This window comes from Meles meles, chromosome 20 (genome assembly GCF_922984935.1).
Source record: "Meles meles chromosome 20, mMelMel3.1 paternal haplotype, whole genome shotgun sequence".
Taxonomy (NCBI): Eukaryota; Metazoa; Chordata; class Mammalia; order Carnivora; family Mustelidae; genus Meles; species Meles meles.
In genome coordinates this window covers 53382652-53403670 of record NC_060085.1, presented here as the reverse complement: position 1 = coordinate 53403670, position 21019 = coordinate 53382652, and the positions used below count along the sequence as shown (strand labels likewise).

Genomic DNA, 21019 nt, shown 5'->3' with positions numbered 1-21019 from the left:
TGTGATGATCTCACAATTGGCAGTTACTCAAAATCACCGACTTGCACACCTACAGGGGGAGCAGTGTATGGCATGTAAACGAGATGCCAGTTATTAAGCAGTTAGGAAGGGAGTGTCCCCTGCCACCATTCTGCCTTTCCAAAGCGATACTTGCTAGCATGACGCAGAGCATGCGCTGGAAGAGCGCTCTGGCACTCTCGTGTCTGTGAACCTGCTCTGCTCCCATCGTTCAGCGGAAACGGAGGCTCCCTGTCATTACTGAGCTCGCCTTGGATCACAGACTGGTGGGTCGCAGAGCCTGGACTTGCACCCCAGCCTCCTGTGCTGCAACTGCTGGCAGGTGAGATCCAGGGAAGTAGAAGGTGTTGAAAAGAGGAGAGTGAGTGTAGAAGAAGGGACTGTTAAAGCATCGAAACTCAGGGAAGGCTCCCAACACTTGAGCTTCGTGGGGAGATGTGAAACAGAGGTATTGCTGGTCAGGAGGCAAAGGGCAGAAGGGACAAACTGAGAGGACCTTGCCACCCATGGCTGGGGTCTCAGGACCCTCCGATTCCTGAGCCTTTCTCCTCCTCACCAGGACTCTGCCTAGCCCTAACCTGCTGCCCAGGCCTTTCCAGCCCCATCCCATGCGTTCCCACAGTTTCCCACCTCTGCATCATCAGTCCCCAAAAGCTCTGATGGAGTCTGACCATCTTTGCCAGCCCTGGCCCCTCTGAGATGTTCTGTGTCAAGGTTGGCAAAGAGCCACTGTCTGCTATGGAGGGACAGCAAGCAGGAAAGGCACACATGCCATCAGGAAAAGTCCTTGGTGACTAAGGAGATCCAGAGTAGGGAGTGAGGATCTGCTCCCAGCTCCGATGTCTCCCTCCAGGAGATCTCCATCCTTTGAATGTCACCTTATCCTTGGTGAAGGGGGTGGCGGGCAGGCTGGATGCAGGAGAGGCACTACCACTGGCCAGTTACTTACTACCCACGCCCGTCACTTCACATGGACTGCACCCTGAAGCCTGGGACAAGTACACCCATTTCACCAATAAGGGAAGAGAGGTTCCAGATCACATGCCCGGGGCCCCACCAGTAAGTGGGAGGGGCATGTCCCCAGTTCTGGTGCTTCTTCCCCATCCTGGATGTCTTCCAGGGGCAGTGTAGGGCAGACATGAGGGTGTGCATCTAGACTAGACATAATGCACTAAGATTTGATAACAGCCCCTAACTAATGCGTTATTCTGTGCCCGAGTCTGAATTACAGTCATTCATTAACGCCCGTGCCACCGGCTGCAAGGCCATATGCTGGAGGCCAGCATCAATTTACATGTCACCACAGCACATCAGAATCTACCAGGGTCACACACAATACCTGGCTCAGCTGGAAACCACAATATTCTTTTAAAATCAAGGTTCGAGCCTTTTCCTAAAGGAACCTCTTGAAATCCAGCGAAGACAGAACCCCAAAGATGGTTTTACTTTGTTTTGGCTGGGCTCCAGAGCTTTCTCTTCATTCATTCCCCTATTAGTTTCTCCCTTCCTCCATCAATTATATCTCCCCATCTGCTAAAAAACTATTCCTTCAAGAGCGTCGGTCCACCAGCCTGCAGAGAGAAGGGATGTGTCAGTCAGATTCTGCCACGTGATAGAACAGGCAGCTGCTGGCATATGAGACATGGGCAGGAGGAGCGCGGAGGGGTGAATTGATGCAGGGAGGACCGGAGAGGTCTGCTCTCAGCCCGGGTCTGCCTCTGGCTTGCCGAAAGAGGCAGTGTGGACCAGACCCTACCCTCTCACTGCCTCAGAATCCCCTCTGTAGGAGGAGGACCCCCACAGTGATGCCACACCATTTATGCCAGGGATGGGTGGATTAAATTGAAATCGCATGGCGAGAGGGCATGCTCGGGGCGGTGCACACAGCCAGTGCTTTCCTTCCCTTGCTGTACCCAACAAGACATAAAAGGAACCTCAGACAAAGCCCTTCTGGTTCTGTAAAGAGCAACTTCCCATTATTTAGTGTAAGACATTTTTTGTGAAAACAAATATACTCATGACTGATTTTATATACAGGTACCTTTACTCCACCAATCAACAAAAGGTCATAGGAGCAGATCAAGCTCTTCAGCACTGACTAAGCCCAAATACTACTGCTCCCACTCTGTAGGCAATGAAAGTGAAATGCAGAGAGATTTAAGTAATGAACACAAGACTAATAAATGAAAGCAACAGGATTCAGATTCTTGCTATTTGGTCCCAAAGCCCAGGTCTCTGCATCCCCATACTGCATCACTGTTTTTTTAAAGAGCATTTCTGTAATTCTGTATATGAGCCAGGCCTCTACCCTCTGCTCTCCTCACAGTGCTGTGTTTAGACTGCATCAGCAGCAGAGCTACAAACTGGTCCTTCTCGAGGCAGGGGCTCTGTGCAAGCTGGCACCCCAGTGCTGACAACTGAGGGCAAATAGTTCACAGCTGGGGTGAGAGGGACCGCCCCTACATTTGGGCCTCCATCTCTAGCAGTGGGGGAGAGCTGCCTGCTGTTCCTTGAATGGGACACCTGGGTCTTACTTCAGGAGTAGTTACCAGGGTGGATCAGAAGGAAACAAGAGAGTCACAACAGTGGCCTTTGGCAAGTAATCCCTCTCAGCTTCAGCAATGTGGAAATGGAAACCCTCTTGCATGTGCTCTTTTCCCTTCTTTTACTTAAACAGACTTTCTATATTTTCTGCAAAAAAAAAAAAAACAAAAAAAAAAGAAAAAGAAAAAGAAACAAAACAAAACACAAACTACTTTTGCAAAAAGGAAATCCCAGTGTTTACTGGAGAACCCACTTCTGTAAAAGGGAGTTGACCTTTATTAACAGAACTAAATTCCTGAACCTGGGAACTGATTTCCTTCAATAGACATGGCAAAAAGAAAAGTAAAAATGTTACTAAATATACAGGAAAATATTGGCAGGAAGAGACTCTGAATTGTTAATAGTTGTTTCTTGGGGGGAGGGGCCAAGAGGAACACACTACAGCGGACTCCAAATTCATACATTAAATCTTAATCCCCAAATTGATGGTATTAGCATATGGGGTCTTTGGAAGGTGATTAGGTCATGAGGGTAGAGTCCTAATAATACCACTAGTACCCTTATAAAAGAACTCCAAAGAGTTCCCTTACCCCCTCCGCTAGGTGAGGACACAGTGAGAAGACAGCCATCTATGAACCAGGAAATACGTTCTCACCACACACCAAATCTATCAGCACCTTGACTGTGGACGTCTAGCCTCCAGAACTGTGAGACATATATTGTTGCCAGTCTGTGGTCTTTCTGTTATAGCAGCCTGAACCTGTGAAAACACATATTTAATATGTGATACACAAAAGTATCACATTTATGTAGCTGTTGTGTTTGAATCACTTACCATACTCACTACTTTTACAATCAGTGAAATGTTAAATAATTACGATAAAGAGGATACAAAATGCCAGTTCGGGTTTGCTTTGGTGCATCTCCTGAGAGCTGGGAAGAGCTGCCCAGGTCTGCTCCTTTGCACTGAGGTTGGTGTGGCAAAACCTTGTACATCTCAAGGGGACTTCCTCCCTGCTCTCCTTAACTCAAGGCGCCTGGCGTCTCCCTGCCTGGCAGTGAGGATTGAGCAGCAGGAATTAAGGGAATTCCTCAGTCCATGGGGGGAAGCAGCAGCTGCCCCCTCTGATGCACACCCCAGAGCAGGGCCCTCTGGAAAAACCAGGGCTGCCTGGGGGCAGTGGGAGCTAAGAGTTTTGAGCTCTGGTATATGAGGTGGGTAATCCCGCAGTTTCTCCAAGATTATGTTTAATGGAAAAATGGATTTTTTTTTTCTTCTGCCAATCTGCCTGGGCTGATGTAAAATTAAATGAGACAATGTTAACAAAAATGACTTGTAAGATAGATAATAATGACTAGTAAGGTGAAACCAGAGTTGTAATTGGGATTTGTCACTCAGGAGGGATCACTGTAATAAATTACAGTGTATTCAGTAACACCTCAAGCTTCTTTTTTTGAATTATGAAATAATCATGCTTTTGTTTTTAATTTTTTTAAATCAAATAGTACAAAAAGGTATAAAGCAAAAAATAAATCTCTCTCTTTCAACATCCTTGCTTGCCTTCCATCCCACTTCTGGGTGAAAACCATGGTTAACAGCTTCCTGTGTATCCTTCTAGAAAAAAATCTCTGGGAAGAAGGTATATCCATACATTTTTTATAATTATGGTATTATATACAACATTCTATACTGTGCTTTTTCCAATTAATTTTACCTTAGAGATCTTTCCCATATCAATACATTTTCTGCCCATTCCTTTTTAGCAGTTCTTGTAAAAATACCATAATTTATCTAATCAGTATCATAGTTACGAATATAACATGTGTCCTTTTTTTTTTTTTTAAATGACCACAAACGTTGTTGCTGTTGGCATGCTGTTCATAACTAGCATGGTCACCTCCGTGGAATAAAGTTCAGAAGTGGGATTTTGGGGACAAAGCAAATGCGCTGCCCACACACTGAGGGTTACTGCTAAGTTGGCTTCCACTGCTGTGTAAAAGCTGGGAGAGTCCAGGCAAATTTAGAGCCTCCCATCTGCCCCCATCAGGAAAAGCCCACCAAGGATGTGTGCAGGTAGTAGGCATCTTAGTGCAATTGGGGAGGTGGGAGGCATTAGCGGATCAGAAGGGCAAGTTCTCTTACTCTCCCAGGGCATGGCATGGCCAAGCAGAATTACCTTCATCCCCAGAAGACTTGTTTCTACCCATCTTTCCTGATAGGTAAGGGCACCATTCCCCCCACACTCCTGCCCTCTCTCCATGCAGAAACTTCAGTTTCATATGCCTGGACCAAGAAAGTGCTCCCATGACCCCTGCCTCCTGCATCCACCTGGCAGTATGGGTGATCTGTCTTACTTCCAGATCCCACCCTGTTATCACACGGGTATGGCCTGTGGAGGCACCCCACGGGATAATTTCAAACCCTTTAGAAAGGCACCAAAGAAAAAAAAAAAAAAAAAAAAAAAAAAAAGAAAGGCACCAAAGTCCTTCATATTTGGCTCCAGCCTCCCTGGCTGCCTGCTCTTCCCCGAACACCTCCAACACGCTCCTACTGCAGGGTCACGGCTCCTGCTACTCCTTTGACTCGAGGGCTCATCCCCAATATCCGCCAGGCTGCCTGCCTCCCTTCTCTCAGGTGCCTGCTCGAAGAGGCCGTCCCTGATCCTGTGACACTCTTGCTCCCTGCTTGCTTGTTCTTCAGCAGACCAGTCCTGACTGAACCTAATACTTTCCGCCTACCTTGTTGTCTGTGACGTCCACTCTACCAGGCAAGTCTTTGGTTTTGTTCCTGCTGTATCCCAGAACCCACAATGATACCCGACACACAGTAGGTACTCAGTAAAGACTTGGGACTGACTACATGTTCTGGCCCTGTCCACTTCCTCAGCAAAGCCCCCCACCATTCCCCAGTCCCCACAGGCATGGACACTGCAGATAAAGTCTATAAGCCTCAACATACTGCTTCAGGTCATTGGGTTCTTGCCTGTGCTATTTTCTCCACCAGGGATACCCCTCACTCACTCCACTGGCAAACACATAAACTTCTATTCTTCCTGCAAAACCCCGCTAAGCCTCATCAGCTCTATGAAACCTCCCCAAAGCCCAGGCATCCAGGCTTCCTCATCTTAGCTCAATGCGACCATCCTACAAATATTTGTTGCTTTATATTTCAAAAAAAATTATTTTATTTCATTATTATATGTTTACTTTCCAGCTTCCTCCACTAAGCTATGTGCTTCTTCAAGGACAGATAGCATCCCGGCGACCTTCTGGTTACTAATAAGGTGCCAGGACCCAGAAAGTTCTCTGAAAGTGTCAAAAGAACAATCAAGTAAAGTAAATGCACTGGGAGCTCTTCAGGTCCACTCTGAGGGGCAAACAGACCAGGCTGAAGAAACTTCTCTAAGAATACTGAAAAGAATCCACATAGGATTTCAAAGAGCTGAATGATAGCTTCCTTGTAAAAATTAGCTACTCACCACGTGGAAGGCTTCATCTCGTCTAATGCTCCTGGCCACCCTGAGAGTTAGGTCCTATTACCATCTCATTTTCAGGGAAGCAGACGGAGGCTCAGGCGGGTAGCTGCCTTGTGTTGAATGTTGTGCTACTGGAGGAAGTGAGGACTTAAACTGGGTTCTACAACTTGCTGGCTAAAGTCTACACTATTAATATATTGGGACTGGGGTACTCCAAACTGGCAGAAGTAGACAGTGCCACCCGATGTTGGGTTCTGACTTAGGGAAAGGGTCTGGAGGGCACTTCTGACCTTTCAGTAGGAGACGCAAAGTCTCCTTCAGACATACAAGCCAACTCTGCACAAGGATCAGCTATGAATCCACACCTGCAGAGGTAGGGGCAAAACGGGGCATGGAGCCTTAGTACCAGGAGCTAACTCAGGCACCCATTTACAACCCATGAAAGTTCTCCTTTAATCCTCACAGCAATCCAGAGAAGCTGGCAAGGCAGGGAACGGGGCTAATCCCCATCTCACAAATAATTCTCTTTCTGCATTCAACCCTTTCCAAAGGGCCTAAGCTATCCTGGGTTCAGTATAGGTGAGGACGCATTCAGTCATCATCTCAGTCTTGCAGATGGGCTTTATCATGATCACCTGCCTCCGAGGGGTTAAAAAACATCCGTTTTTCATTTATTCCCTCCTCCACTCATCCATCTCAACTCATATTTATTAAGTATCTAGAATGTGCTGGCAGAACAATAGGGAACAAACAAGGCCAGTCCTTGCTGGCATGGGGCTTATATTCTAATGGAGGGAAGGAGAAAATATACAAATAAACAAAGACAAGAGAATTGCAGTAAGTATTGCGTAGAAAAAATAACAGAGAAATGCGGTTAAGAGGAGCTGAGTGCTGATGTAGGTGGGATGGTCAGAGAGGGCATCCCAAATGACATCTGCATTAAGATGTAAGGATGAGAAGAAGCCAGACACCCAAGGATCAGGTGAGGAGTCTTCTAAACAAATGGAACAACAAAAGCCTGTGACTGAGCATGGGACAAATACATATAAAGGACAGAAAGAAGGCCTGTGCAGAGGAGGGCAATGGTAAGGGGAAGGAGTCTGAGAGGGAGGCAGGGCTGGGCGCTAGGCCCACCGAAAGAATCAGGGTTTCGCTCCAGCTCCTCTGCCTCCCAGAATTTGTGTCCAAAGAAAATCGAGTGGCCAAAACGATTTAGAAATAATTGAATTTTAAAAACTCATCCAGTGAAGATAAACCAGGAAGATAAGACCTCATCCTCCTGAATAAAGATATAGAACTGAAAACCCTCAGAGCTTAATTTAGGCCCAGCACACAGTATGTGTTCAACAAATGCTAGTTGAATGGACACTGTGCAAAAGTGATTTCAACTGCATACACAGCAAACACAGACTTGCTGAAAACCTGAGGACCAATGGGATTCAAGGCCTTAAGTGAAGAAAGACCAAAGCCCACCTGATATCATGATGCTAGTTACATGTTTGACTGTACTTGATCCCACCAGAGGACATGGGCTTAACATTTAGAACTACAAACATATTTAGATAAATGCTCAAATGCCATATGTATAATAAGTTATTAAGAAAACCAGGATGGCCTAATTTTGAAATCTGATATCAGAAAGACAAGTGGCCCTTGCCCCCTAGACCTCTCCCTTAGCAAGAATCCAAGACTGACCCAGGGCCAGAATTGTTCTCACTGGCTAAACCAACAATTTATATACTGAAAAAGGAAATGAACTTTTAAGATGGGGTGGGAAGGATCAGGTTGGGCCAGGTGTCCAAGGTCAAGGTGAAGCCATGGGCAGTCATGGGCAGGGAAGTAACTAACATCTTGTTCCTGATTTTATGATAGTTTAGGGGCTTGTCTCTCCTCTGCTTCTAGACGGCTAGAACTGTATCCCATGTTTTTGCCTCCCCCAAATGTGCAATAGCCCTTCCTATGTGCATGCACCAGGAGCTCAGACATTTGTGGAATGAGTGAAGGGCAGGCGGCTGAGGGTCTGTTTTTATCAAGCAGTGTGGTCCTGAATGAGGTCCCTGGAGTTAGAGGCAGTGAGGAAAGGCAATAGGAGCATACATGGGGACCTGAACCAAGGGGAGGCATCTGTGTGCCGGCCACACAGGGAAACAGCAAAAACAACCAAAGAAGAAATGCTTCTGAGGAAACTTGATCCAATACTTGAAGAGCTGTCACACTGGCAAGGAATTAGCCATGCTCTATCCAAAGCCCCAGAAGTCAACTGTCAGCTGAATTTAAGGAAGAATTCTTTCCCAGCGAAGTATGTGTCAAACTGTGTTTTGTGGACTGCTAGCATTCCGGGAGTGGGGGCGCAGTACGGGAAGGAAGGGAAAGATTCCAAATGATTCCACAGGAAAATATGTTGGGGAATGTGAGTTAATCAAAGATAACAGATGTTCTTGCTGAAGAGCACAGCTTTTGGCCCTTCTCAAATTTATGTGGCCCCAACCCAACAGCTTTCCATAGGATGTTATGAATATCTCAGAGTCTCTGTTCTAAGCTCATCTCTGAGAAAAGATGAATTAGAGCTGACAAAAGCATCTTATGAAAAGCAGAGTGTCACACCAGTTTTTGAGTACTTTTAGGATATAAAATTCAACACTGCACACATAGTATAGATGCAGTCTAGGAGAAAACTAGAACCACTGGTTTATTCTCCCATAAAAAAGTCCAGATAGACTTTCATTTGGAATGGCCAAGTGGAAAGCCAAAATGTCCAGTTACACATGAGGATGTAGATTAGCTGTCTCCTCCCACCACTTGGTGCCCATGTAAGTAGGTGATATGGATGTTACAAAGAGATCCTGGAAGTAATCAATGCTGTTGGGTGAGCAGCTTAGTGACAGGATGAGTTCTTGCCAGAGCCCACTCTGACTGCTCATGCAGAAAATACTGCCTGCCTGCCTTGCTCCCATTCATCTATCCATTCTGTAAATATTCACGGGGGGGGGTGGGGGGGGTGGGGGGGTGTCTTCCATAGATCAGCAGTAGTAAATAAAGCCAAATAAGGTGTTGCTTTAGGACTACCTTTTGGGGAATACAGACAATAAACAACCCATTGCACAAACAATGATTTAACTAAGGTTTTCTATATATATTACAAAGGAAATAAATGGTGCAAAACAATGGTAAGTTACACAGAGATCTTGTCTAGTGTGGGTTTTCAGAATGGGTTCTCTGAGGAAGCACAGAGACCCTGTTTTACAGATCCTCAAATGTGCAGGTCAAAAATAAGTCTCTGTGACATTCCTCTGGGAAATCATGGCCCTGGAGGGCTGGAAAAGGCACACAGGCCTACCCACCACAGTAGCCTCCTCTCTAGCACACTTCTTATTATGCTATATTTGGGACAATGACTCAGTAGGTCTGGGGAGGACTAGAGAATCTGCATTTCTAACCCAGTGATTCTCGTGCTGCTAGTCTGCAAACATTTAAGTAATACTACTGTATTGGGCATTTTGAAAAACCTAAATAAATGAAGAGCTATACCATGTTCATGGATAGAGAGGCGCAATCACAAAGATATTAATTTTCTTCAAATTAACTTATAAATTCAATATACTTCCAACCAAAATCCCCATGGAGTTGTTTTTTTATTATTGTTTAACCTGAAAGCTGAATCTAAAATTAATTTGGAAGGCAATTTTGGAAAAGAACAAACTGAGGGACCTGTTTACTATCTCCAGGCTTATGATTAAAGTACAGGTGTGGTATTAACATACAATTAGCCAAAGAGAAAATGTAACAGAACAGAACAGAAAGCCCAAAACAGACCTGTACTTTTAGGAAAACTATATATGCACGACAGCATTACAAATCAATAGGGAAAAGAAATACTACTGGAGAAACTGATAATTTATATTTAAAAACAAAACAAAACAAAACCCTGAACTCCTACATCACATCATAAGCAAAAATAAAATTCAAGGTAGATTGTATCCCTCAATATGAAAACATAAAACATTTAAAACTCTTGGAAGAAAATACAGAAGATTTTTACAATTTGGGGGTAGGGAAATACATTTTAAATAAGATACTAATTATGCAAACCAAAAAGAAGAGACTGGCAAATTTGACTTCAATCAAGCTGAAACTCCTGTATGTCATAAACAAATAAGAAAAGCCACACAGCAGGAAAAGGTATTTGCAGCATATGTTCAGAATGTATCAAGATACTAATATCTAGAATGTATCAGAATTCCTACCCATGAGAAAAGACAATCCAAGGAGAAAAGGATATGAGCAAGAAGGTCACAGATGAGAAACCCAAATAGAGGAAAAAACATGAAAGTAATTAGAGGAATGCAAATTTAAAATACTAAGATTCAAAACTTAAAAAAAAAAAAAATCAACCAGACCAAGTGCTTTCTAGAATATGGAACAGCAGAATTTTCATACACTATTGTTTAGAAAGTAAACCGGAATGATCCTTTCAGAAAGCAATTTGACATTATCTGATAAAACCCAAGACACATGCACCTACTCCTAGCAATTCCACTACTAAGTATACCGCCTAGAAACCTCCATTCACACACACAAGGAAGCATGGAAAAGACATTTATTGTGTGCTTAGTAACAGTGGGAAACAGGAGAAAGTCTAAATCCCCATCAAGAGGAGCTGGCTAAACAGAATGTAGTCTTTTTATACATTGAAATACTACACAGCAGGAAAAAAATTAATGAACCAAACCTATATGTATCAGCATGGGAACATCTTAAAACCAATACTGAGCAAAGAAACAAAGTTGTGAGAGAATATAAATAATGGATACCATCAATATAAAATTTTTAAATATGCAAGAAGGTCTAGGCACTATTTGGGAGATGAATATATAACATATTATTAGCATACAGTTTATATGTAACATCATTTTATACAAACTTACATGGTTACTTATTAAAATGTATAATTATATATTAATATATCATGTGTATATACATATGTGTGTGAGATACACACACACACACACACACACACACATCATGTATAAACATGAGAATGCTTTGTCTAAATTTAGCATCATGACCTCTAAAGAGGGAAGGAGATAAATGCTATCTGGGGAGAGAATTAAAATCACTCATAAAACCACTGGTCCTCTACACTACTTATAATAAGCATTAGGGATTAAGGTAAGGGATGTTCTTGAATAAAGCCATATCTTTTCAGATTGAAAGCCTCCGAAAGCATTTAGCCCAACCTCTGACTCAGAGAGGAAGCGTCTCTTCGGTACCTGGAACAAGGGATCCTCCTACCTCTACTCAGAAGATGCTAAGTCAGGGCCACTGTGTCCTGTTATGCATGTTGGTAATGCACAATTTTGGAGCACACGTTTCACAATATAAATGATGCCCTCTAGGATTGTGCAGTGAACAGCTTCTATAACCATTTGTGGCAGCCCTATAACTACTAGGTCATAGACCCCTCTGGAAGGCTGATGAAGAATGCCCACCTCTGGGAAAATGCCCATCCACACAATTACTGCTTATAATGTGCGTAGATTCAAACACCTCCCCAACAATGATTAGCGGTCCTCCATTAGCTGAACACTTTCAGAGATGGGGGACCACAACCTTCGGAAGTACTTGCAGACAGTGCTGTGAAACTAAGCTCTTGCTTTAAGCACATTTGAAACCAGCCTCTTTATAACCTCTATCCATCAATGCTGATCTGCTTCCCTTGAGCATGACACCTCAGCTACTGAAAGAAAATGAATACCCCCCTGCCCCCCACCCAGACTTCTGCTTTCCAGACTAAATATAGTGTTGACTTAGGTCATTACAAACATGCTGTCTCCTCTTTTGTTAAAAATGCCTCTTGTTTTAACTATCATTTTACGAGTGCTTCTTATCCTAATAAGCAACCAGGCATGCTGACAGGTCATCAAAGAACAAAAAAATCGTTTCTCTCAGCTGCTCCTTTGGGAAACCTCTAAAATCTACAAAGCTGTCAAATGCCCACAGAAGCTAGTAAGTGCAAAGTCGAAGAAAGAAGAGGTCAGGCTTTTCCCAGAGTGGGGCAACATTAACTGAGCAGAACCAGGACAGAGGCCTCACAGGCCAAGGGACACAAATCATTTTCCACTTACTCCCAAAACTCCATGACGGGAGAGGTGGCATTCTGCAGGGACACATGACTGTGGTTGCTCATGTTCAGTTTCTGGAACTCCACACAATTCTCTACAGTGGAAACAAGACAAGAAATAGAAGATTAACCTCTGCAAGGGCTGGACCTTGGGAAACATTCATATTTGATGATGCAACCAGCTGGTTTTACCTAGCCGCTCCAAGCAAACACGCCTCAGAGAACACTGGGGAGGGAGATCAATAACTTGTCAGTTTAAGAGAGAGGTCTGGTCAGATTAGAACAGGAGCAAAATTTGGGGGGGCAGGGCACCTTTTCTCAGTCCCACTCCATATGTCCTATCTAACTCTTCCTTCCTGCCTTGCTCCCTCTTTTCTATTTCTCTACTGAAGTCCTGCCCATGGCATATCTGTCCTGCCCAGTGGCCCCAGCAGGAATGGTGGGACTAAAGGAGTGTGTCAGTCATGTGGTCACTAGGATAGTCATGCATTTGAGACTGAGTTTTCCTTCATGTAGAGCACTAACATTGCAGCTGCCTCAAAGACATCACTGGATGAAATGTCATGAGCCTGTATGTGTAAAGGATTTCTGCTTTCTTCGCCATTCCCTTAATCGATCAGTCGGTCCAAGAAAAGATTTGTTGAATGTCTCTTCATTTCATGAAACTTAATGACCAAGGGGGATTTGAATTTCAGGTAAAAACATCCAACTGTTGAACCTTAATGGCCCAGATCAACCTCCTCCTCCAGGAAGACTTCCTCAATCTGCCTCCCCTCAAATGCTAAGAAAATTAGGATTTAAAGGTCCTCCAAGGAACCACCTTCTGCAACTCCCTTTATTTTGAAAAGGAGAACCTTAAGGTTCAGAAATAGTCAAGGTACCTGCACCTACACCCTCTCCCTCCTCTATAAAGTCACCAGCCAGCTGCGGACAGACCAGGGAGTCAGCTCCTTTGTTATGGTCATCACCCAGCTCTGTTCCCCACCAGAGGACCCATAGTTCTTTACAGCACCCCTGGTTACAGAGCCAGACTGGGAACTCCCTGAGGGCAGCTGTGCCATTCACCACAGGGCCCTGCACCCGGCAGCAGAGTCTGCATGCAGCCAGTGCTCCGCCCAGTCAGGTGCTGCTCTCTCCTCACACGTGAGCAAATTCTACATCTGTGAATTCTGGAGCAGGAAGCCCTCCTATACCTGATGTTCGCCCGTCAACAGTGTTCACACACTCTTAGCGAAAGGGGGCTGCAAACCAGGGGCAGACAGGTTCGCAGTCTGCTGGGGAAATGTCCTCCGATCACTGGCCTCCTTCCTGCTCCCTTGGCAAGTGCGAACCAACTTCTGAAGGGGGGGATGGGCTGTGGGGTCCACAAAGAGAGAGGTCTGGTCAGATTAGAACAGGAGCAAAATTTGGGGGGGCAGGGCACCTTTTCTGATTTCTAATTTCACCTGAGATTACAGGTGCCCTTCTGCCTTTTTCCAGGGAGAAGAGCCTTTAGTTTTGATCAGTCTCTAAAACAAGGTTGTTTTTTTTTTTTACCCTAGAGTAAAAAAAATGTCTCAGACGTCCAACATGGACAAGTTGCTTTTATTAAAATGACATTTAGTTATGTACAAATACATGAGTGATTATAGTATTATGGTAATCATACAACTATAAAAGCAGAATTAAGTTTACACATTAAGTATCAGCTACAAAAGATAATCAGATTGATAGCATAAAATGGATGTGTAGGATAATGCCATTTTGTGAAGTTAAATGGACTTCCCAACAGAAAAATGGAAACAACAGGGAGGAGGCAGGGTCTTGGGAGTTCAGCTTGCCTGTTCTTCCACTGGCTACTTGAGATTCAATTCTACTACCATTTTTTTTCTGGTCACACTTGCGCAATATCCTTACTCTTAGAGTTTGCTACATTCTTAACTGGACTTCACTTAGTACTGAAGCACCATTTATAAATTAAATCTCCTGCTCTTCTCCATTGGCCACCATCCTATTTATCAAAAACAAATCTTAAGTTGCAAACACGCACAGCCAGGCACTGCAACCTCCCGCCTGTCCTTGGTTATAAGATGGTTGTGCACAGAATCCACGGGTGCATATTTTTAGAGTGTCCTCAAAATAAACACACACAATTAAATCATCATGGAGGACTCATAGGCCTCCTAGAGTATACACTTGAATTTTAATTTGAGAAACACCTCTATGAAATCCCTGGCCAAAGAAAGGTTAAGAACCACGGCCCTAAAGAGAGACAATGTGAGACCTCTACAAAATGCAATGGGTGGGAGCTGGATAAAGTCATGCAGGACTGGAAGCTACTTCACAGCACTTCCTAGGCCTAATTGCTACTGTTCCTTCTGCTGGTAACCAACATCCTACCCAGTCTTACTGTACCTCAGCCTTCAGGATGACAGACCACTTCCAGAGACAACCTAACCATAGTATATAACACAGATGATGAATAGCTTAAAGCACGTGTGCTGACTCCAGTCAAAAGGCAGTGGCTGCTTGGAGCAGAGTGGGGAAGGGTTCTGAGGCCAAGACTAGATTCAAAAAGGGAAGAGTTCCACAATCGATTGGTGATGTCTGCTCTGAGCCTGGCCATCAGATAGGGATTGAACATGTTATTTGCCTTCCCTGGATTATAAGACCCAATCTTAATAGGATGGACAAATTGAAAAGCCAACAGCACGTTAGAATCCAAAGTAATCTAAAAAGTTATCCACTCGAGGGAGTAGGAGAGTGGTAAATTCAAATATCCACCTGGGTTAGACAGGTAAAGTAAATATGTAATGTGGACTGAGTGGAGACTGAGGCCAAATTGAGGACAGAAGTATTATCCAAAGACAACTGCTTATTAGCCCCAGCATTGCTGCCAAGCAAGAATTTGGCAATATGGGTCTGCTGTTGCCAGGTTGCTTTTTTAATTTTTTAAGAGAAATTGGAAATCTGACTTTTCATGTGAGGTCTTCTGGTTTTTAAATTTTGTCAATCAGATACATTTTTGAAATTCACTGATCACTGATCTAAATCCTAATAGGTGTGTAGGCTCCTGGTTTGCAATCCTTGATCTAGTCTAACCCCTTCGTTTTAGAGAGGAAAATCTGATACCCAGAAACGCAGGGCTGGAAATGGAGCCTGAACCCCTCATACCTGCCTGCACAGTGCTCAGTCTCTATATTTGGCAAAGTGAGAAAAGAACATCACCATTCCAGTACTCGTGCCAATTTCTGGGCCAGGGCTCAGCTCTGGCAACCCACAGAATGCAACACACAGAATGCAACCAGACCCAGTTAAGAACTGACCTCCAATTTCAGTGGAATCTGGACTCATGTCAAAAGGCTAAAGGCTAGGATTGATCTCCAAGATATGGGCATACCCCCAATGCCAAGCCCTCCCCAGCACCAGCAGACAGACCCTCCCTGGGAGCCATACCTGTGTTCCATTCATGCCCACAGGTGGCCCAGGGGAGCTCTGTAGTGAAGCAGTTGCTCAGGTAGAAAATGGCCCATGCCAGAATGATGATGTAGTACACGTTTAGATGGGCCTCAATCACCTGTGTTGCATAGCCAATGCCTGAAAGAACAAAGGGAGTGATTTGCGTCTCTCTCCACCTTGTTAAAACAGTCTCACCTACTTTTCCCAGCCTGACATCACTCAGGCACCATTTCATTTTCTAACTCAATGCTTACCTTCAAATAAAGGGCAAACTTTCCTCCAACATGTAATGCCACCTTCACTAGTGAACTGTCCCAGAGCTGTTTCCAAGAAAAAAACAGGAATTCCACAGCAAATAAAAAACACCACGTAGGGAATCAGGAACGCCCCTACAAGGATGCAAAGTAAGGGAATGAGGTTAAAATTGCCTCTACTATTTCAAGTTTGACACAAGAAATCTTTAATAAGCACCTACTATGTGTGAGACATATTCTCTGAGCTTAGGGTCAAGTCCACACCTTGAGGGCCACAGTCAGAAAACATGGCCCCAGGTCTGTGCTGTTTGTACATCTATCTCCCATCTCCCAGCCTCAACTTCATCTGTAAAATGGGGCTTTAAAAATCAGTATCTGTACCACTCTTCTCACAGAAATGTGCATCTAAGATGATAATGTAAAAGTGTTCTCTTTCCTTGATTCTATTTTTATATATTTCACTCTCCAGCATAGGTTAAATCCATTCCCTTTCTGAACATTACATTGTCCTTTTGTATACTAAAGTTACCTCAACAGGCTAGGGAGTAAGTAAGTAAGGGGGACCCCTTCTTCTTATTTACTTTGGAAGTAATCTACAAAAAGAATGTTTTCATTAGGAGATGCATTCTCCAGGAGATGTGCGATAAGCAGCCTCAGATCCCAGCACATGAGGGTCAGATAAAGGAGCTGAGTTATAAGGGGTTTGCTGCAAGAATCTATCTATTCAGAAAGGCTGATTTTGAATCAGTCTGAGAAAAGACCACCATAAGCTTTAGAGCTCCTATCTTGATACACACAATACCCATTGCCTGGGCCTTTCTGTGAAACAAATTAAATAACTGAGGTGAACATGAGCTATTTTAACCAGAAAGGGATTTTTTCCAAATCCCTCATTCTCTCTCACCCATCTAATAACAAAGCCTGAAAACACGTTATTGCCCACCATCGGATCTCACAAACGAAGGCTTTAACTGAAATTGCTTTTTGCTAAATGAAATCTCTTTAACCTTAGAATTAATAACAACGGTTTTGATCAATCCTGATAGTAGGACAGCGTCTACCAGATTTTGAAAGGGTTTTACCTTTTTTGGGCAAGATACTTTTTTTAAAGTTTCACATTGGGAAAGAAATTCATTTAACTATTGTTGGGATCTATGAATAGAACTGTGTATTTTTTTTTTAAGGCAAGCAGTTGGTAATCAGATACCCCAACTCTATCAGAAGCAAAAAGTGTGTGAGAAGGGGCAAGAGGGTCTGTTTGCTGAATATAAATCTAAGTGTTTACAACAAGCTGCAGTAGGTTCCCTAATACATTGTAGTATATTTGTGAACCCTCTGGAACCTAACATATGGCACTTTCTGAAAAACTTTTAGCCTATGTATTCACAAAACTAGCAATCCTTAAGATAACTAGCTCATTTAAATCAGGATTATCTGTGTACCTAACGGAGACTCTTGGCAAATTACAGAGGGAAAAAAACAAAAACAACTAATTTTTAAACTTTGCTCACTACAACTTTTTTTTTAAATCTGTGCAGAATTTGTAATTAACCCAACTTACTCTGTTTTCTCCTTTTAGGCATGCATTTGGTTTTGGCATAACAATTTCCTGTATTAAAAAAAGGTGTTAAAACAGTTTTTGCCTGGGACTACTCTAAAAGGTTTTCACAGGTTTCTAAGAAGACACGGCAGCTATTTAGTAGCTGAATCTGCAGAGGCAGAACTCACAGCTGAGGCCATAGGGCACATTCCGGGTCTCCAAGGCCGCGCTCGCTCTCGCTCTCTCTCTCTCTCTCTCTCTCTCGTGCCAAGCCACCAACACCGGCGGCCACTTCATTACCAGTGCAGAGCAGGCATGGAGCAGCCTGTGCCTTCAGAGTGAATGTCTCCAAAGAAAGGGCCTGGGCCAAGCAGTACCCTTCTTGCTGTCCCTGCAGCTGCTCGCACAGGAAGTCCAGCTCCACGCAACCTAACAGTGTGGTCCCTGCCAGCCAACTTCTGAGCCACCTTCAGTGGGGTTTGGGGATCTGCTGGAGGAGCAGGGGAACAGCAGGGAGAGAGAGGAATGCATAGACACAGGCTTTTCCTTAGAGAAACTGTGCCACCCAAGAAGGTATCACAAGGTCCCTTGCCATGCACCTGCCTTCTGTCTTGCAAATATGACAGGTGGAGGCTCCTAAAGTCCTTGAGCTGAAAGATTTGAGGATTCACTGCAGCATCACCACCAAACTGGCTTGGACATGCCACTAGGAAAGACTCTCTCATCTCCTTCCTTTCCCTGTTCCCGGCTCCAAAACCTCCAAGTATCTCCTACACATCAAGTCAGTAATGTTGCTATTTGTCTTGGGTGGCTCTGAGACTAGTGAAAGGAAGTGCTTGGGGCCAATGTTTCCACCAGATGGGCCAGGAAGGGGACCTAGTGAAGGTCTTAAGGGCAAATGAAAGGCTGGGCAGGCAATCAAACATTAATGCCCCAACTTAAAGTTTTCCCTGTTGTCAGTCCAATCCCAGTTTAAAACAAGGCCTTGGTGGCAGAATCCCATCTTTACCTCTCACAGGGTTATTTCTTTGCATTTGTATCCTCATCTGCAAAATGGGCACGCCAATGCCCGCAAAGATGACTTTAAGGATGCAAGGAGATGATGTAGGTAAAGCTTGTTTCCGAGTCTGGCATTTCAGTAAGCGCTCAAAACCTGAGTCTACTCAGATCACGATGAAGAGTCCCTTTCCTTCATGCTGGTTTCCAGTTAGGAAAAATGAGGATCAAAGGGTTTGTCTCCTGCCCTTAACACTGATGCGGGTACGTAAAGCAAGGGCTCCTAGCCTAGGCCTCCACCTCAAGTTGCCACAGAACACACCTGGCTGTCAAGTCCCGCATGCCAGCAGGCGGCACATTCAGGTGCGAAGAGGCGCGTGCACATGCGCCCTGGGAGAGGCGAGCCTAGCTCTGGGAAACGCTCCCGCGCCAGGTGGCCCACGGCGGGCATTCCCCGGAGGGTCCCGCTACACGCAGGCGCGGGCGGGGTCGCGCGCTCGCCCCCTTGCTCCCCGCCCCCACCGGGCTGAGTTCCCCTCCCCGTTCTCCCTCACGTCGCGCGTGCCGCCTCACCTCCTCCGTTCTTGTAGCACAGGTAAGGGAAGCGCCACACGTTGCCCAGCCCTATGATCTCCCCAGCCACGCTCAGCACGAACTCCACCTTGTTGTTCCAGTGGCCGCGCTCGTGGACCGCCTTGTCGCGCTTGTCGCGCGGATCCCGCGCGGACGCCGCGCCGCCGCCGCTTCCCAGCGCCTCAGACTCCCGCGCCTCCTCGGCAGCCTTCCCATTGCCCAGAGGCAGCGCTTTCTCTGCAGTCATGGCCGCGCTGGCTGCCTCGTGCGCCGGGCCCGGCTCTGCGCCGCCGCCCCGGGCGGGCTGGCTTTTCAGGAGGCGCGAGCGGGCGGGAGGGGGAAGCAGGGGGTGGAGCTGAGGGGCCGGGCCCGGCCAGCGCGGGGACGGGGACGCCGCGCGGCGGGCCCGGCCCTCAGGGCGCCCACGCCGCCTCAGCCCCGCAAGGCCCGGGAAATCGCGAGCACCTTGCGCGCGCCGAGCACCTTGCGCGCGCCGAGCACCTTGCGCGCGCCGAGCACCTTGCGCGCGCCGAGCACCTTGCGCGCGCCGAGCACCTTGCGCGCGCCGAGCACCTTGCGCGCGCCGAGCACCTTGCGCGCGCCGAGCACCTTGCGCGCGCCGAGCACCTTGCGCGCGCCGAGCACCTTGCGCGCGCCGAGCACCTTGCGCGCCCTTCCCTGCTGTTCTACCCACTGGCCTCAGGACAAGAGAGGAAGGGCCTAGGTTGGGCTCCTGGCACCAGTCCCTCAAGTTCCATTACGTTTTTAACCTCCAAAAGCTTGGGCCTAGATTGCCCATCTCTAATAAGAGAAGTGGGCTCTAGACCAGACTTCTCCCATCTTTAGGGTACATACCAAGCACCTGCAGATCCTGACCTTGTGGGTCTGGCAGGGCTGGAGCTTCTGTGGTTCTAACAATCCCCAGGTGTCGTGGATGCTGCTGGTTCAGGAACTACACCGGGAGGAAAGGGGGAGTAAATGAACTCTTGATTTCTTCCCAGTTCTCAAGGTTTGCAAACTTCCCTAGTATGGGCACGTCTACAGAACTTGTTCATGCTGGTGCTCACTGTTCTAAACACAAGGAACCAGGACAGTGTGGCAGGTGAGCATCTGTCTGAAGACAGGCAAGTGTAAGTTGAATCTCATGCTCCACCTGAGTTGTGTGAAGTCATCTGACCTCAGTGCCTTAGTTTTCCTGATACGCAAAAGGAAATACCAATAATACCTTTCTTAGGGGTTGTGTGTGGGTTTGTACTTAACGAGAAAATGCTTATAAAGTACTGAGTACGTTGGAAGAGCTCAACGAACATTAACACTTTTTAACAATATCATATAATGTGTAGTTACACAATGTCTATATTTGTGCATCTTCTTGTTTAATATTTATCACACCACTTAAATTGTAAGGATGATATAGACTGTCTCATTCATTATAACAGCCACAGAGCTTAGCAAGACCTAAGCTTAGCAAGACCTAAGCTTAGCCACAAGACCTAGCACATAGTAGGTGTTCAGTAAATACTATGGCAAGAGAGAAAGGGGAAGGGAGGAAGAAGGAAAGGGAAAGAAAATTAGATCTGCAGGGGACCACAGAGATCATCAGATCTATCTCAGTCATTTCACAGCACTGGAGGAGCCCAACCACAGGATCTCTCACTAATGCCACTCACTGTGCTCTCCATCCATCCCTTGGAGCTCCTTCTGGGGCTCTTTGAGGGAAAACTTCCCCCATCTGTTAGCCTTCAGCCTCTTCTTTCATTCTGGCTTACAACTGCTCGAGTCTCTCCCCACCTCCACCCCTCTAGAAAACCCTTCCTGCCACCATCTTCCCATTTCAGGCCTTCTTCCTCCCCTCCCCCTCACTATCATATTTCTTGAAAGAGTAAGTTTACATGCTGCTGGCCCTGTCTTCACTTCCCACTCACTCCTCAGCCCACAGCAATCTGGTGCCCACCCCCACTGTTCCTCTAAAAGCGCTGTCTGTGAAGTCCCTGAAGTCCTCTTCATTTGGCAGATCTTACATTTCCTTGTCTGTCCCCATCCTGCCTGACCTCTAGGT

At 45.6% G+C, this 21019-nt stretch overlaps 1 protein-coding gene across 1 annotated transcript in view; it reads right to left on the bottom strand.

Moving 5' to 3' along the window:
* The window catches only part of SLC6A11 (solute carrier family 6 member 11), a 128633-nt gene extending 109360 nt beyond the window's left edge, over positions 1-19273 (bottom strand). The window contains exons 1-4 of the mRNA XM_045991487.1: positions 18961-19273; positions 15852-15986; positions 15595-15735; positions 12164-12254 (exon numbers count right to left, since the gene is read on the bottom strand). Of these exons, the coding sequence (XP_045847443.1) occupies positions 12164-12254; positions 15595-15735; positions 15852-15986; positions 18961-19207 (614 nt within the window). The 5' untranslated portion in view covers positions 19208-19273. The remainder of the gene's footprint in view (positions 1-12163; positions 12255-15594; positions 15736-15851; positions 15987-18960) is intronic.
* Between the last annotated feature and the right edge of the window lie 1746 nt (positions 19274-21019).